This window comes from Bos javanicus, chromosome 2 (assembly GCF_032452875.1).
Source record: "Bos javanicus breed banteng chromosome 2, ARS-OSU_banteng_1.0, whole genome shotgun sequence".
Lineage (NCBI taxonomy): Eukaryota > Metazoa > Chordata > Mammalia > Artiodactyla > Bovidae > Bos > Bos javanicus.
The window spans coordinates 34,715,411-34,734,916 of record NC_083869.1 but is presented as its reverse complement, the minus strand read 5'-3'; the positions used below and the strand labels follow the sequence as shown (position 1 = coordinate 34,734,916).

At 36.5% G+C, this 19,506-nt stretch overlaps 1 protein-coding gene across 8 annotated transcripts in view; it reads left to right on the top strand.

Annotated features, from left to right (window-relative positions):
• Positions 1-19,506, top strand: part of SLC4A10 (solute carrier family 4 member 10) — a 343,489-nt gene that overhangs the window by 162,036 nt on the left and 161,947 nt on the right. For all 8 annotated transcript variants that reach the window (XM_061436804.1, XM_061436824.1, XM_061436845.1 and 5 more), the window contains exons 3-4: positions 1,105-1,251; positions 16,112-16,250. In XM_061436804.1, coding sequence (XP_061292788.1) covers positions 1,105-1,251; positions 16,112-16,250 — 286 coding nt within the window. The remainder of the gene's footprint in view (positions 1-1,104; positions 1,252-16,111; positions 16,251-19,506) is intronic.

The window sequence follows — 19,506 nt, the reverse complement described above, 5'->3', positions numbered from 1 at the left end:
GGAAGCCTAGAGAAATAGGCAGATGTCAACTATTGTTTGGCTTTATAGATACTAAAAGCTTTATCCTTTAGGCAACAGAAAGCAATCAATGAGTCTAAAACAGGGGAGTAATGTAGTCAGATTTGCATTTTGGGAAAAAATGGCATCAGTATTCAGATGGGACAAGATTGGAATTAGAGAAGAACATGCTATGGAGAATGCTCTAATAGTCCTGGTGAGAGATGAGGGTCCAAATTAAGACAGTGACACCAGAGATATTGAAGAGAGAATGAATTAATGAGATGTAAAAGAGGACCTGGTTACAAACTGGATGTGCTTTGAGATGACTGGACAGATCTTGCATTTACTGAGATAGGTGTTGGATACATGATACTTGGGAGACAAAGTAAAGGATGAGTCCCATGGAATTTAACATGCCTATGGGCAGGATGTCTAGGTGAATATGTCTAATAGATTGTTATATAAGTCTACAGGGTAAGAGAGAATTGGTGTCAAATCCTGGGGATCCCAATCTTGAATGAATAAATAGAAGGAGAGCCAGAAAAGGAAACTAATTTGAGCAAAAAAAGAAAAATAAAGGAGGAGGATGACCTAGAGAAAGTTAAATCATAGAGAAGAGAATGGTCAATAGTATCAAGTGCCACAGATAGAAACAGCAGAGCCTAAAAATTTCACAGGATTTGACATTACTAGGATCTTGGTGAAATCTGTTTTAATTAGAGATAATGATCGTTTCACACACCTAACTGTGAAGGGAAGTGAACTGGTAAAATAACTGGTTAGTTAAGTGCAGGGAGAAAATAGAACAAAATTTTTTTAATGAAAAAAATATAAATTATGGGGAATAGACACAGGGGATTATTGTGATAGTTAATAAAGTAATGGTGGTTATAAAATACTGTATAACCAAATACTTAGTAGTGTAGATGTTTGATAGACCTATGTACCAAAGTACAGTGCTAAGCTGCAAGCTTATCACATCATAAATACTCAAGAACCATTTGATGGATTGAATTGTATTGGGTTTCCAATAACAAGTAAATAATCATCTTCTGTGCCTTGGAATAACTCAGAGTTTAATTTGTGTATTTACTTCTGATAAAGGTCATCGGACACTATTTATTGGCGTTCACGTGCCCCTGGGAGGAAGAAAAAGCCATCGACGTCACAGGCATCGTGGTCATAAACACAGAAAGAGAGACAGAGAGAGAGATTCAGGACTAGAGGATGGAAGGGAGTCACCTTCCTTTGGTAAGAATCTTCCTCTTTGTTGTAATTAAATTTATCATTGTAATATTACACTTGTTTAGACAATCCATACTTAGCAGTAATGCTTCATGCTTATAAAATTGTTTATACCTTTATAAAAGATGTTGGGCAGATTGGGGGAAAGTGGGAGAGAGAATGTTTCATCTTTTTCTCTTGTGCATCTGTTTTGTGAAGGTGAGAATTAGATTTGTGATTGAGGAAATACACTTAAGTAGTAGAATTTATTGTATTAATTCTTAATAATTTATACAAATAATAGTGCTTGCTCTAAGTAGTTTGAAAATCCAGACAGAAATGTCTTTATCAAGTTCCCATTTAAACTACTGTTGATGCTCTCCAAATTTCACTGTTAAGATGTGAAATTTCTATTTTAAATGTTATTCCTTTGAAAGTGTACAGTTGACCTTTGAACAATACAGATTTGAAGTTAGAGTGTCTACTTGTACATGAATTTTTTTTTCAATAGTAAATACCACAGCATACATTGTGTGTGGTTGGTTGAATCCATGGATATGGAACCAGATATGAGTGACCATAAATTATATATGAATTTTCAACTGGGAGGAAGGTCAGTTCCCCTAATTCTCACATTGTTCATGGGTCAACTGTATACAGAATATCAAAGCCCAGTGATATGGAAGTTACTAACAATTCCTGAGTGCCATGAGAGTCTGTGTATATGACATAATTAAGAACTTGACTTTCAGTTGTCTGACCGTCCCACTTCCTATGACCTCCTTCACTGCGCCTTGTTCACTTACTTAGCTGTGGTCACGTCATGCCTCCTCTGAAGTCACTAATGCATTCATTTTGCTCTCTGACCACAGCTTCTCTCATTTGCTTGTTCAACTACTTGGCCTCTCTCCTTTTTTTCTATCCATGTTACATTTATTTCCTTATCCTACTCTGATTTCATGGCCAATTTTAGTAGTACTTTTGCTAACATTCCAAATTACCTTAGGTTCCCTGTTTTAGTTTTATCCATACCTTCACCTCTACCTTAAAAACCATATTTATGTTGGGGTTCCTCCATGTGCCTACTTCCCCTGGTAGGCATGCTCTGCAAGTTGTAGTCATTCAACAGGCAGATTGTAGCAATTTAAATTCATTACTCAAGTGGGAATTCCCCAGTGGCCCAGTGGTTAGAACTCAGCGCTTTCACTGCCAAGCTGGGTTTGATCCATGGTCAGCACAGGTGTGCCAAAAAAAAATGTTAGTAACCATGAACCTTCAACACTTTCTCCCAATTCTATTGCATTTTTTCAATTTTTGTAATAATTATTTTTCAATCTCCTTCCTTCTCTAACACCTCCTTTTTCACAGTCACTTAGCAACCGCTTTCTACTTCAAAAGGAAAATATGTCACCAGAAAGAATTCACTCACCTTCCCTCCCATATAAACATAAACATATACCTATATCTGCAACTATGTTTTTTCCAATTTAACAATATGGGAGTTTTCAATTATGTTTATTTCCTATTTCCTCCCACCTGGAAATTTACACAATTTATAATCTAGTTGATTTCTTCTTCTCAACTGGATTATTCTTGTCATCTATCCTTCCAACTTCCTCAAACCCACATTCCCCCGTCAGATTGTATTCAAATATGAGGTTAAGTTAGCATATTAAGTTTAGGGTAACAATTTTACTTTTAATACTCTATAGGCACTGCTTTATTCAATACCTGGTTTTGCTAAGTGTTGCAGAGAAGTTTTTAGTCTATTTTTTCATTTTTTAAATTTATTTATTTTAAGCTTGAATGCTTATACATAGTTTTTGTTTTTGTTTTTGTTTTTTTTGCATTCTCTTATTTAAGAAAACTTGCTAAGATAGGCCTAATGGTGAATATATTAAAACACCTTTACAGTCTGCACACACTGATGTATTCCATTTAGAGAACATTTTCTTGTCTTTTCTGATTTTGTTCCACTTACTTTGGTCTCTTCTTTGTGAATTATTAATACATCTGCATCTTGGATTTATGATATCTGCTCTTTGTCCTTTTTTTGTAGCTTGAAGTTAGTCTCTCATTATTCATTTGATTATCTGCAGTATCAGTTCTGCATTTTACTACTTCTATTAGGGGTTTTGATTTTGCTGTTGTATTTTTGGTTTTCTTGAGTTAATTTCTTATCTCATGCAATTTTTCTTTACATTTCCTCCTGTCCTTTCCTAGATTTTGGTTTTCCTGCTTGATGAGCTTCCCCAGTGGCTCAGATAGTAAAGAATCTGCCTACAATGCAGGAAACCCAGGTTTGATCCTTGGATTGGGAAGATCCCCTGGAAAAGGGAATGGCAACCCACAGCAGTATTCTTTTAAAAAAAAAAAATTATTTTAGTTTTGGCTGCACTGGGTCTTCCTTGCTTTGTGGCCTTTCTCTAATTGAGTCAGTGAGGGCTACTCTTCGCTGTGGCTCACAGGCTTAATTGCTCTGCAGCATGTGGAATCTTCCTGGACCAGGGATCTGACCCGTGTCCCAGCGGAGTTGGCAGGCGTATTCTTAACCACTGGACCATCAGGGAAGTCCCCACCCCAATATTCCTGCCTGGAGAATCCCATGGACAGAGGAGCCTGACAGGCTACAGTCCATGGGGTTGCAAAGCGTGAAACACCACTGAACGACTAACACTTTTCTTGCTTGAGAGCCTGTGTTTTTAGTCCTTTGATGGTCTCCGTTATTTCTGGACATTTTCTTTTGATTCTGAAGCAGATAGTTTTCAGAGGTATGATCTTCTTTTGGACCATCAAGATTATTTGACTTTCTATTGATTTGTAGTATTTTTACAGGCTCCCAGATTTTTTACTTGGCAAAGATATCCATACTATATATGTCCAGCTTTATCCTAAGAGTGCTTACAAAGACAGTGCCCTCAGCGTGCTGTTTGTCTCCATTGTTGTGTATAGTTATGGGCATTAAAATTCCCCAGATATATTGTACTTATGTCAAAGGTAGATTGATTGATAGTGGGGAGTATATAAAGAAAAATACTCTGAGTCTCCTACACTAGCATGTTGGAAGGATGGTCATCTCTGAATTAGTGGGCAGAGAGTGGAGGTATGAAAGTGTCTCCCACATTTTTAGGGTTTTTTGTTTCATGAAGTGGGGTCTGGGAGTATGATAAAGACAAAGGTGGGTAGATTTCTCTTTTTCCAGCTCCATCTGTGTAGTTAGGAGAGGCTCCCTCGTAAACTCTAAGAATGGAATATCTGTTGGGATTAGCTTTCGTGGATACTTTGAGTTTTCATTCTCTTCTAATATTGGAGGGAATATATTCACATTATCTTAGAAGTGATTGTTAAGCAAACAAAAATAAGCTTGTTCCCTCTGCTTCTGTCGTTTTATTCTTTTTTGCTCTTAGTTGGATACATTAGGTCAGTTTTTCTAGAACAGTGGCTCTCACCTTTAAAACCCAGGAATTTTAAAAACATTTTGATGGCCAAACCCCATACTGATCAGAATCTCTGTGGGTGGGGCATAGGTATTTTTAAAAGTACCTTAGATGATTCAAAGCCAAGATTGGGATCCACTGTTCTAGATACTTTGCTATTCAAAGTGTGGTTCATGAGCCAGCAATATTAGCATCACATCTGAGCTTAGAAATTCAGAATCTGATACCCATTCCTAGACCTATTGAATAGGAATCCACGCATTAACGGCAACCTTAGGTAATTTATATGCCATTTAAAATTAGACAGACTCTAGAATATTGCTTGTCAAATCTTGTTACATGTTAGAGTCACATAAAGAGCTCTTAAAAAATATTGATGCTCAAAGACTTTTATTTACTTAATTTTGGGTGTTTCTCTAGGCACTGGTATTTTTAAAAAAGTACCCAGGTGATTTAATATCCAGCAAGGATCAAGAGCCATTGATCTTAAGAGAGTCCTGCCTCTTTATTTGGTGAAACTTGGCAATAAGTCAGGTGAGCCAGAGTCTCTCTCTGTTGTGTCAGCCACTGTTTTTGGATGCCACCTATTCCTTCCTCCCCCAACCATCTGAGTATCTTTATTGATATTGAGACCTAAGATGTGTTTTATGAGGGACAAATGTTTGGCACTCTGGTGATCTCTAAGCAGTAGAACTTCCTAGATTTCACTTTTTTTTTTTTTCAATTTCTTCAGGACTAATAATCTGCTTTTATTCCTATCCTACAGTCAGTTGAAATGCCTTGATAATTTAGTACTCAGCTACATGCTAAGACTGAAACCATGTTATGAACACCATTCCCTTGATTTGGGCTTTGATAGTCAGCATAGTGTGAATATATGTGATTACTATTCTGAAAGCTTCAAAGAAAATTTCTGACTACTTAAGAAATATTTATTTTACTTGGAAAGATTTCCAAGAAATTCATTTGAATGCATGCCTACAAGTGCTTTAAAATGATTAAAAATTCAGCTTCCAAAGAGGTATGGGTTAGAGGAGGAGTGTGAGGAAGCATCAGGTTCCTCTGTGGGCTTCCAGAGGTTTTATATTGTAAATTGGAGTGTGTGTCTATGGAGACGTGGAATAATTTGGACTCATATTTCTGGAGCAAGGATCAATTTAACAAAAAGATTTTAGTGTAAATGTTTGAATTTTGGCACTCTAAAAATTTTGTTTCTCTAGTGTATGAAAAACATCCAGAATGTTTTATATTATATGACCCTGTCACATAAAGCGATGCTGTTAGGAACTTGATTGTGTTAGTGCTGCATCCAGGGAAAACTGAGCAGGCCTTACTGAAGCCGAAGAGCCTGCTCAAGTCACAGGCCTGGGATAGCTGGGTCTAGTCCACCAGGGCCCATGGTTGGAATGTGATTTCTAGGTGAGTCCAAGGACAGACCCAGCTTCTGGCTGCGCAGTAATGGTGGTGGTAAAACTTTGATTATACAGAAAACTTTTTTTTTTCCATTTTTTCTTCTCTTTTATATTCTACTTTTATCTTATTTTTACAAACCCTTGTGTTGAGGGCTGACTTTCAATAGATCGCAGCGAGGGAGCTGCTCTGCTATGAACGAAACCCCGACCCAGAAGCAGGTCATCTACGAATGGTTTAGCACCCGGTTGCCCATGAACATGGGGTGCCTGACGAGTGAGGGGGCAGTCGCCTTTCTGGCCATGCCCTACAGAAAACTTGATTCTTGAAGTTAAATTCAACCTACTTTTGTTACTGCACTTAAACACAATTGTTTGTATAAAAATGTGATGACTAATTGATTCTTCTTCATACTGTAATTGATTTTTCTTCAATTTCCTGATGACAGAAAACTGCTAAAACTTTATATCTTGTTACTTTTAATGTCATCTTTCATTCACCTAATAAAATTAAAAATTATATTTTCAACTGGTAACATGGATGAATTGTTTAAAAATAAGTTTGAAGCGTAAGCTTGAAGTCAGTGAAAATATAAAAGATACTGAGGGAAATTCAGAACACTGTAATGTTAATTTGCTCCTCAGCCTCCCAACAAAGAATATAACAGGATATGTACATTATAATTAGTTAATGTATAAGCACTGGAAATGAATACTAAAGATATATACTTTATTAAATGCTTATTTAAAATATGGTACTCAAAGGTACTATGTGAATTAACACAACTGGAATTAGGCTTGGGATTTTTCTTTTCTTAGATGTTAAATTGTATACATGCTTTAGGAAAAATGAAGCAAATACAGAAAATGTCTAAGTTCAAATCTGTTTATTGATGGCAATGGCTTTCTGTTCCTATTTAATTTGCAGCTGGCTGATAGATGAGAATATCAATTAGTTTTTTTAAAATATTTTTAATAAAGTATAACACAAATATTTATAAATGTTAAAACAGAAATGCAAGTGTACAACTCAATAGTTTATCACAGAGAAACATCTATGTAACCGTTAATTTAGCTAGTGCTCCAGAAACCCACTTTGTCCTCACTCCCAGTTACTACTCTCTCCCTTCTCCCCAAAAGGATCTCTAGTCTGTCTTCTTACATTGGGTGTCCTGCCTGTTTTTGAATTTTTTATAAATGAAGTCATACAGGAGGTATATGTGTCTTGATCAGTTGCTCAACAGTGTGTTAGTGGGATTCAAAACGTTTTTGACTGTAGCTTTGGTTTATTCATTTTTATTATGGCTTAGTGTTCATTCATTTGTCATGCATTCTACTATTTATGGACATTTAGATCATTTAATTTTTGGAGATACTATGTAGAATGGTGCCGTGAACACATGTCTCTTGGCTCTTGGTACATATATGCATTTCTCATACCTAAGAATTAAATTATTTATTATTGAGTCATAGGATATGTGCATTTCAATTTTAGTAGATGATACCAGTTTCCAAAGTAGGGTGCATGTCTATACTTTCACCAGTAAAGTGTGAGAGCATTTGTTGTTTACATTCTAACTAACAGCTGACAATTTCATTCTATTAACATTAACCATCTGATCAGGGGCATAATGGTATGTCATTGTCTTAATTTGCATTTCTTGATTACCAGTGAGGTTATGTAACAGCATTTGCCTTTTGGCCATTTGGATAGTCTCTTCTATGAAGTGCCTATTCAAGTATTATGCTTGTTTTTTTTTTTGATTTTTTTTTTTTCTGTTTGATTTGTGGAAGTTCTTTACGTATTATGGATATAAGCCTTTTGTTTTCACATTTCAATTATCTTCCCACACTTGTGGCTTATACTTTCATTCTTTTAATGATATTGTTTGATGTATCTGCAGATTCCAGAAGAGGCTACTAAGAGGCTGAGACCCTTATTCACTAGCATAGTTTTCTATATTTTGTAATTTATTTCCATTATAATTTTACTAAATACAGAGACAAATCCTTATCTTAATCTATTAGAGCCTTAGCTATAGTTTGTATTACAATGATCTATGGACAGAGGAGCCTGGCGGGCTATATAGTCCCTGAGGTTGCAAAGAGTCGGACATGACTGAGCATGCAGGTCAGGATTTTTCAGTGGCTATCTTAAAAATAAATAAAATAGCTATCAACATAGAAAAATAATTATGCTTAGAAATTTTTTTCTGATATTGATACTACTATAATTTACATGATTTATGTCATATAATTTTAAGTTGAACAGACATTTAAAAGGTCATTGAATAACATTTTGAACATTTGCTGTGTTGAAACATAATCTGAATTTCTTTTTAAGACATTAAAAATATGGTGATAGGATGATCATAAAAAGATTTTTGTGAGCATAATATAATATCTGTAAAATCATTTCTACTTTGAAGAATGAAAAGCCAGATACAAGAAGTTCTATTTATTTAAAACCCAAATAAAATATATTTTGTCTAAGAATAAATTATCCCACTTTTAAAATGATTTCCTATGCTGTTATCATTGTGTCTTTGAGAAGTCTTTTAAATATATGATACCCTACCTCAGACTTTCCAAACCTCTTTATTCATAACTGTGAGGTTCTTATTTCTTCATATTATTTCATGGCTCTGTTGTGATGAGTGATCCTCATGCTTTACTAGGGGAAACACTAAGAAGTCTTAAACATAAGGTTCCTGCACATAGTAGAGTTAGGGAGATTGGGTACATGGTAAATATTACAGATCCCCAGATTCCTGATACAGAATACACTGAAATAAGCCATTGAAAACAGTGATGAGAGAAATTGTTTCAAAAGCATGAGAAACAATGCCAGTGTTGAGGCATGGCTGCTCTGGACTGTGATAAGTGAGTTAGCAGTTAAAACAGGCTGTTGTGAGATACAAAACCGCTATGTCTTGTCACATGGGTAGGTCTAATAGAAAAATATAATTGATTTCTTAGTGTAACTCTAAAATTGCCATTTTTTCTCTTTTTTTATAGCCATTTGAAACTCTGATTTAAGTTTTTTTTTTGGTCCAGAGCAACCAGTCATAAAGGTAACAGGCTGTCTTGACTCTGATATTGGGTTTAGTATTTATCACCCAGATATTATGCTTTTAGTAAAAATATAATATTAGCATCTTATTTCAGATAAACTAAATCATAAATGTATCTGCTACACTGTAATTTCCTGAAGGACATTCGTGGGAATTCAGCAGCCTCATTTCAAAATCAACATTCATATTACATCTAGGAAATTGGCATCTCTTTTGAAGTAGTTAAGCTGGAGACTTGTCTATTGACTTAATTCTTATTCATTTTGCTGTAAAATTTAGTTAACAAATTTCTTAAAATATTTGGTAATAAAAACAAATCTTACATATTAGCATTCTAAATGAGAAATGTTTTGCTAATGCCTGAAGCAAATAAACTATGTAAATGTAGCTTCTTTTTCCTTTTCTTATAATTTCTTGAATATATGTCATTATATATATGATACAGTGGTGCATATTGGTGGGAACAATTGAACAGTTTGAAAACTGAGGTGCCCTACATTTTAAACCTTTATTTTTTAGAACAGTTTTAGGTTTACATAAAAATTCCCAGGAAGGTACAAAGAATTCCCGTATACTCATTGCTCCCACTCCTTGTGTCCCCTACTACTAATATTGCTCACCAAAATGGTACATTTTTACCAAGGATGAACGTGTGTGGACACATCATAATCATGTCCAAAGCCATAGTTTACCTTAGGGCTCACTTTGGTGTTGTATATCTATGGGATTGAACAAATGTATAATCAGATCAGATCAGATCAGTCGCTCAGTCGTGTCCGACTGTTTGCGACCCCATGAATCGCAGCACGCCAGGCCTCCCTGTCCATCACCAACTCCCGGAGTTCACTCAGACTCACGTCCATCGAGTCAGTGATGCCATCCAGCCATCTCATCCTCTGTTGTTCCCTTCTCCTCCTGCCCCTAATCCCTCCCAGCATCAGAGTCTTTTCCAATGAGTCAACTCTTTGCGTGAGGTGGCCAAAGTACTGGAGTTTCAGCTTTAGCATCATTCCTTCTAAAGAAATCCCAGGGCTGATCTCCTTCAGAATGGACCGGTTGGATCTCCTTGCAGTCCAAGGGACTCTCAAGAGTCTTCTCCAACACCACAGTTCAAAAGCATCAATTCTTTGGCGCTCAGCCTTCTTCACAGTCCAACTCTCACATCCATACATGACCACAGGAAAAACCATAGCCTGACTAGATGAACCTTTGTTGGCAAAGTAATGTCTCTGCTTTTGAATATGCTATCTAAGTTGGTCATAACTTTCCTTCCAAGGAGTAAGCGTCTTTTAATTTCATGGCTGCAGTCACCATCTGTAGTGATTTTGGAGCCCAGAAAAATAAAGTCTGACACCGTTTCCACTGTTTCCCCATCTATTTCCCATGAAATGGTGGGACCGGATGCCATATATCTGTCATTTTAATATCATAGAGAATGTTTTAATGCCCTAAAAATCCTCTATATTCAGTCCTTTCATCCCACTCCCACTTCCAACAACCACTGACCTTTTTACTCTCACTGTAGTTTTCCAGAATGTCACATAGTTGAAATCATACAGAATGTAGCCTTTTCAGATTAGGTTCTTTAACCAACTAATACACATGTAAGATTCCTCCATGTCTTTTCATAGCTTAGTATCTCATTTAACTTTAGCATTGAATAATATTTTGTTGTCTATATGAGTTATACACCTACTGAAGGACATCTTGCTTTCTTCCAAGTTTTGGCAATTATGAATAAAGCTGCTATAAACATCCGTGTATAGAGTTTCTTTGGTAGGGATACGTTTCAACTCCTTTGGGTAAATACCAAGTAGAGCAATTACTGGATCATGTAGTAAAAGTATGGTTAGTTTTGTAAGAAGCTAAGTCATCTTCCAAAGTGGCCATAAGATTTTACATTTCTAGCAGCAGTGAATGAGAGTTTCTGTTGCTTCACATCCTTTCAGGGATTTGGTGTGGTTAGAATTCTGGATTGGGGGCATTTTAATATGTGCATAATGTTATCTCGTTCTGAATTTCCCTGATAACATGACGTGGAGCATTTTTTCACATATTTATTTCCCATCTGTATATCTTTTTTGGTGACTTACCCATTAAAATTGTTGACCTGTTTTTTAAAAACAAGTTGTTGATTTTATTCAGTTCAGTTCAGTCGTGTCCAACTCTTTGCGACCCCATGAACTACAGCATGCCAGGCCTCCCAGTCTATCACCGACTCCTGAAGTTTACTCAAACTCATGTCCATTGAATAGGTGATGCCATCCAACCATCTCATCCTCTGTCGTCCCCTTCTCCTCCTGCCTTTAATCTTTCCCAGCATCAGGGTCTTTTCCAATGACTCCGTTCTTCACATCAGGTGGCCAAAGTATTGGAGTTTCAGCTTAAGCATCAGTCCTTCCAATGAACATTCAGGACTGATTTCCTTTAGGATGGACTGGTTGGATCTCCTTGCAGTCCAAGGGACTCTCATATTGGTTTTATTAATATTGAGTATTAAGAGGTCTTTGTGTATTTTGGATAATGGTCCTTTATTAGATGTGCCTTTTTCAAGTCTGTAGCTTGTCTTCCAATTTTTTTGACATTGTCTTTCATTCATGGATAGTTATCTTTGGACTGTATCTAAAAAGGCATCACCATACTCAGGTCATCTATGTTTTCTCCTATGTTATCTTCTGAGGGTTTTATATGTTTGTGTTTTACATGTAGAAATATGATCCATTTTTGGGACTTCCAGGTGGTGCAGTGGTAAAGAATCCACCTGCCAATGCAGAAGGCTCAAGAGATGTGGGTTTGATCTTTGGGTGGGGAAGATCCCCTGGAGGAGGAAATGGCAACCCACTCCACTCTCACCTGGAAAATCCCATGCACAGAGGAGCCTGGTGGGCTAAAGTCCCTGGGGTTGCAAAAGAGTCAGATATGATTGAGCACATACAAACTCACACACACGATCCATTTTGAGTTTATTTTGGAAAAGTGTTGTAAGGTCTGTGTCTAAATCAGTGTTTTTGCATGTGGATGTCCATTTGTTGAAGAAACTGTACTACCCTGGCTCCTTTGTCAAAAATCAGATGACTATATTTACGGAATTCTATAGTTGGGCTCTTTATTCTGTTCCATTGATCTATTTGTCTGTTCTTCTGCCATTATCACACTGTCCTGATTGTTGTAGCTCTATAGTAAGTCTTGAAGTTGTGGAATGTCAGTCTTCTAACTTTGTACTACTCCTTCAATGTTTTGTTGGCTATTCTGGGTCTTCTGCCTTTACCTTTCCATATAAACTTTAGAATCAGTTTGTTGGTATCCATAAAATAAATTGACGGGATTTTGATTGGGATTGTATTAAATCTACAGATCAAGTTGGAAAGAACTGTCATCCTGTTCTTCCATAATGTCTCATCCATTAATACTGAGTCTTCTTATCCATGACATGGATGTTCTAGCTCTTTCATTATGTTCATTGCATTTTCAGACTGAGTGATGTGTGTCCTTTTGAGTAGTTTATTGCTTAGACATAAAGAGATATTATATGAAAATGCTTGATCCGTAGAAGATATTGATACTTTTAAAAATCTGACTTTTTACCTTGTCTTATAGTCTCACCATAGCCAACCACTTTATAATTAGCATGTGAGTAACTAAATCAGTTTGAGTAACATAACTAGTAATGAAAAGATTAAAGTTTGCAATGGAGCTTGCTTATTTCCAATTATGATTCTATTAGTGGTTTTCTTCCTATAGTATAACTTTGTATATTTGACTTTAAGTAACCATTTGTTGAAAATATGGTCTATATTCCAATAGAAATAGTTTATTTGTGATTATAAAAGCAATATATGGTCTTTGGAATTCCAGTGCTATTGAATATTAAGCTATTAAAATCCTATTGTTCTCAGTTCTCATCAATGATTCTACAGCATCTGACATTATTGACTTGTTCTTTTCTACCTTGACCCTGTTATACTACTCTCTTCATCAAATATAAGTTTTATAAGGGCAGAGGGTTTTTTATTTCTGTTTATCTCTGTCTAATTCACCTGACCAATGGAAGGTATTCATTATAATTTGTTCAGTGTACCAATCCTTTTACATATTTATCTAATCCTTTTCTGGTTTTTAAACTCCTCTTCCTCATCCTAAATATTAAATCATATAATTCCCCTGATACTGAGCCTTCTCTTGTCTTTCATTTCTGAGTCCTCATTCATTGTAATCATATTACTTCTCTAGTTAAATGCAACCTGTGTCTTTACCTCTGACCTTGTCCTCTTTACTGAATCAAATATCCAGCAATCCTGTGACCATCTTTATATGTTTGAACTATAATCACCTCAAACTCAGCATATCTAAAAGATGTCTCCTGTGCTCTCAGCCTACAATACTGGCTCCTCATTCTGACAACCCTTTTTTCCGAGTTTTGTTGAAAAGTAACTTATACCTCATGGTATAAGTACATTATGGTTTGCTTTACATATGTTGTGAAATGACTGCCATGATAGGTTTAGTTAACATTCATCACAGATGAGAACTCGTAGAATTTACTCAACAACTTACTTACATATCATAAAGCTGTGTTAAGTATAGTGATCATGTTGTCTATTACATCCCTAGTACTTACAACTGGAAGTTTATACCTTTTGACCATTTTTTCTCCACTTTCTCCTCTTTCTACTCCGTACTGCTGGTAAGCACAAGCCTGAACTCTTTTTCCATGAGTTTAGCTCAGATGGTAAAAATCTGCCTGCAACGCAGGAGATATGAGTTCAATCCCTGAGTCAGGAAGATCCCTTGGAGAAGGGAATGGCTATCTATACCAGTATTCTTGCCTGGAGAATTCCATGGACAGAGGAGCCTGGTGGGCTATAGTCCATGGGGTCACAAAGACTGAGCAGCTAATGCTTTGGTTTTATTGTTTTGTCTTTTTTTAGATTCTACATATAAGTAAGATCATATATTAATAGTATTTGTGTTTCTCTGTCTGACATTTCACTTAGCATCTTCAAGGCTCATCCATGTTATAACCCTCTTTCAATTAATGGCACTAGTATTTTCTCATTCTCCCTGCTTCAAATTCTAAACCTCTCTATTTTGACATGGCTATATTTTCATTGTATCCATCCCCACTACCACTAGAATCAGCATCAGTCATCATTAATAATATTTGTATGATGCTTTATAATTTTAAAAGTATTTTTTGCATGCATTATTCTTCTTTAGGAACTTGATCCTGTCTTCTTCTAGGAAACTAATTCTGGCAGCTGGACATATTTTCTACTTAAAGTATTTAATTTGTTATTGAACAGTAAATTTTAAATTGCAATTAAGGAAAGTATAATAAGGAGAAATATAGAGTGCTGTGAATTAAGATAACAGGTGCCTGAGTTAATTGTTGCATATGAGTGCTCATGTGTGTCTGTGTATGTGTTTTATGAGTCTGATTAGGTAGGCTTGCCTAAGTATATTATAGTGAAGTAGATGATGAAAGATACAGGAGAGCTAGAGGAGACAGTATGTGCAGTGGCCCTGAAATGGGAAGGAACATGCTATTTTTAAAAATCTGAAAGAAAATTAAGGTACCCAGAGTGGAATTACAAGGCAGAAGGTAAGGCTATTAAGGTAGGCAGAAGCAAGGGCCCCACTGCAAACATTTATTGATACAAAAAGTATGAGACTATATCATATTTTATATTATATGTATCTTTTTCACTTTGACTTCCAAAATCCTCCCAGTTGTGACTTAATTATAACCTAATCCTTTAAATTACTTATTAATTGGTTTATTTTCACAAAATATTTAATATTATACTTAAGTGATTACTGTGGTTTGTTACTGATTTATTCATTCTCTTGTGTTTTAAAAAATAGTTGAAAATACCATATATTTTATTGTAATAGCACTGAATTTATAAGATGGTTTTCCACTATTGGGCTTTTCCGTTAATATAAATATATTCATTTATTTAGGTGTACTTTTATATCATTCAATAAAGTTTTATAATTTTCATCACAAGTATATTGATTGAACATATATTTACCAGGTAACCCAGCAATTCTACTCTAGGTATTTACCCCAGAGAATAAAAATTTACACTCACACAAAAATTTAGAATATTTATAGCAGTTCTATTCATAATTGAAAAACTGTAAATTTAATATCCCTAAACAAATGAATAGATAAGCAAAACAAGGTACATTCATATAATGAACTATTACTTAGCAATAAAAAGGGTGAATTACTGATATATTCTGTGACACAGATAAATCTCAAAACCTTAAAGGCATATTGGTAAGTGAACAACAGTCTCTAAAAGCTATACACTATATGTTTCCACTTGTATGGCATTCTGGAAAAGGCAAAACTATAGCAGTAGGAACCAGATTAATGGTTGCCAGGGGTGAGGGGAAGGATAAGGGTGTAATTGCCAAGAAGCCTCGCAAAGAAGTTCGTTTTGGTGAATTATACTCAGCATAGTTTAATATAAGTGAATTTTATCATAGTCAGCTCTTCTGAATATGACCATAAAGTGTAGCAATGTGATGAGAGAAACTGTGCGTGTGTGTATGAGAGATGTGGAAATATTTTCCATGATGCTTAAGTAATCCAAAATAATCATCACATTTGATTTTATCTTTGATAATATAGTACATTATCAAAGTTCTATCAAACATAGCATATCAAATATAGTACTATCTTTGATAATATAGTATATTATGTAATATAGTACATTATAGTACATTATTCCTCTATTATGGTATAGTATAGTAAAATGTAATATATTTACATTTTATGTGTTTATGATCCCATATTTTACTGGACTTAATGTAATACTGAATTCATCTTCATTTCTCAAGTCTACTCCGGATGAGTGCTGCGGTGGGGGAGATGTGAGTAGTGTGGAAGGTGGTAACTGGGACATTCGCAGCTCAGGGTCTTGTTGATGCGTGTTCTTGTCTCTGGTATCCATAGACACCCCGTCACAGCGAGTACAGTTTATTCTTGGGACTGAGGATGATGATGAGGAGCACATTCCTCATGACCTCTTCACAGAACTCGATGAGATTTGCTGGCGTGAAGGTGAGGATGCTGAGTGGCGAGAAACAGCCAGGTGAGGAGTTTTTGGTTGAAAGGGAGGTGATACTAAAGAATTTTCATACTACCAGAAAAAAGAGATTTCTATTGCCACAATTTTGCAGACATCCATCAGTGCTGCTGATTTCTGAAATTGCTCATCTGGCCTGGGCATATCCTATAATGGCATATGGGTCAGAATGAGATCCGAAGACTGTAATTATAGTAAACAGTGACACAGAATCAGCAGCAGCTGCAGTCTTAAAGATAAACAGTAGCATAATTTGTGTGTCATCAAAGAAACAATAGCTATCTAACAGTAATTTATTTGTATCTTTTCAACTATTAACTTGTGCTCCAACTGGTGATATTATGTGGGACTTTTTAAAAGAAAGGACAAAAATTTTAAGAGATTTTAGTTGGAGTCCTGGACTAATGTACTATTTGTTGAGGGTGAAAATATTTGTAATGTGTTTCTATGAAATGTATACTTTAAACATAGTGGTTTTAAAAAAATAATTTTTAAGAGATTACTTTTTCTGTTACTTATAATGAATATTTCTATATTGCCATTTGATGACGTGATAAAAAAGCAATAAATTTGCATTTATTTATTTATAAATACAATAAATTTATTTGCAAAATAAATAAATTTGCGTTTATTTTTTCATTCTTCTTTTCTTCTGTATTTACTCATTTATTTAACAAACACTTATGTTCTATTGTGTGCTAAGTTCAATAGAACAGCAACAACAACAAAAATCTTAGCAAATACCCTGGGTGTTCAGTGGTTAGGACTTCATGCTTTCACTGCAGAGGGCCTGGGTTCAGTCCCTGGTTGGGGAACAAAGATCATACAAGCTGCTCTGTGCAGCCAAATAAGAAAAACAAACAACTTAGATCTTGCTTTTAACAACCTCACCTCCAGTGCAGGATTTAGATAGTAAACAAAGTTGTGAATACTGTATAATGAATGCTGTGATCCAGGTGTGCACAAGAACTGCAGGCATACATAGCTGCTAAGTCACTCCAGTCGTGTCCGACTCTGTGCGACCCCACAGACGGCAGCCCACCAGGCTCCCCCATCCCTGGGATTCTCCAGGCAAGAACACTGGAGTGGGTTGCCATCTCCTTCTCCAATGCAGGAAAGTGAAAAGTAAAAGTGAAGTTGCTCAGTCATGTCTGACTCTTAGCGACCCCATGGACTGCAGCCTACCAGGCTCCTCTGCCCATGGGATTTTCCAGGCAAGAGTACTGGAGTGGGGTGCCATTGGTTAACAATAAAATGGGAAAGACTAGAGACCACTTCAAGAAAGTTAGAGACACCAAGGAAACATCTCATACAAAGATGGGAAAAATAAAGGACAGAAATGGTATGGGCCTACTGGAAGCAGAAGATACTAAGAGGTGGCAAAAATGCACAGAAGAACTATACAAAAAAGATTTTCATGACCCACATAAACACGATGGTGTGACCACTCACCTAGAGCCAGACATCCTGGAATGAGAAGTCAAGTGGGCCTTAGGAAACATAATTACAAACAAGCTAGTGGAGGTGATGGAACCCCATTTGAGCTATTTCGAATCTTAAAAGATGATGCTGTGAAAGTGCGGCACTCAATATGCCAGCAAATTTGGAAAACTCAGCAGTGGCCCCAGTACTGGAAAAGGTCAGTTTTCATTCCAGACCCAAAGAAAGGCAATACAAAGAATGTTCAAACTACTACACAATTGCACTCATCTCACATGCTAGCAAAGTAATGCTCATAATTCTGCAAGCCAGGCTTTAGCAATACATGAACCAAGAATTTCCAGATGTTCAAGCTGGATTTAGAAAAGGCAGAGGAACCAGAGATCAAATTACCAACATCCGTTGGATCATTGAAAAAGTGAAAGAGTTCCATAAAAACATCTATTTCTGCTTTATGACTGTGCTAAAGCCTTTGATTTCAGTGTTGACCATCTGGTGATGTCCATGTGTAGAGTCTTCTCTTGTCTTGTTGGAAGAGGGTGTTTGCTATGACCAGTGTGTTCTCTTGGCAAAACTCTATTAGCTTTTGCCCTGCTTCATTCTGTACTCCAAGGCCAAATTTGCCTATTACTCCAGGTGTTTCTTGGAGAAGAAATGGCAACCAACTCCAGTGTTCTTACCTAGAGAATCCCAGGGAAGGGGGTGCCTGGTGGGCTGCTGTCTATGGGGTCTCACAGAGTCGGACACAACTGAAGTGACTTAGCAGCAGCAGCAGTAGGAGCCAGGTGTTTCTGACTTCCTACTTTTGTATTCCAGTCCCCTATAATGAAAAGGACATCATTTGGGGGAGTTAGTTCTAAAAGGTCTTATAGGTCTTCATAGAACTGTTCAACTCCAGCTTCCTCAGCATTACTGGTTGGGACATAGGCTTGGATTACCATGATATTGAATGCTTTATTGACTATGCCAAAGCCTTTGACTGTGTGGATCACAATAAACTGTGGAAAATTCTGAAAGAGATGGGAATACCAGACCACCTGACCTGCCTCTTGAGAAACCTATATGCAGGTCAGGAAGCAACAGTTAGAACTGGACATGGAACAACAAACTGGTTCTAAATAAGAAAAGGAATACATCAAGGCTATATATTGTCACCCTGCTTATTTAACTTCTATGCACAGTATATCATGAGAAACTCTGGGCTGGAAGAAGCACAAGCTGGAATCAAGATTGCCAGGAGAAATATCAATAACCTCCAATATGCAGATGACACCACCCTTATGGAAGAAAGTGAAGAGTAACTAAAAAGCCTCTTGATAAGTGAAAGAGGAGAGTGAAAAGGTTGGCTTAAAGCTCAACATTCAGAAAACTAAGATCATGGCATCTGGTCCCATCACTTCATGGGAAATAGATGGGGAAACAATGGAAACAATGAAACTTTATTTTGGGGGGCTCCAAAATCACTGCAGATGTGACTGCGGCCATGAAATTAAAAGACACTTGCTCCTTGAAAGAAAAGCTATGACCAACCTAGACAGCATATTAAAAAGCAGACATTACTTTGCCAACAAAGGTCCATCTAGTCAAGCTATGGTTTTTCCAGTGGTCATGTATGGATGTGAGAGTTGGACTGTGAAGAAAGCTGAGTGCCGAAGAATTGATGCTTTTGAACTGTGGTGTTGGAGAAGACTCTTGAGAGTCCCTTGGACTGCAAGGAGGTCCAACCAGTCCATCCTAAAGGAGATCAGTCCTAGGTGTTCATTGGAAAGACTGATGCTGAAGCTGAAACTCCAATACTTTGGCCACCTGATGAGAAGAACTG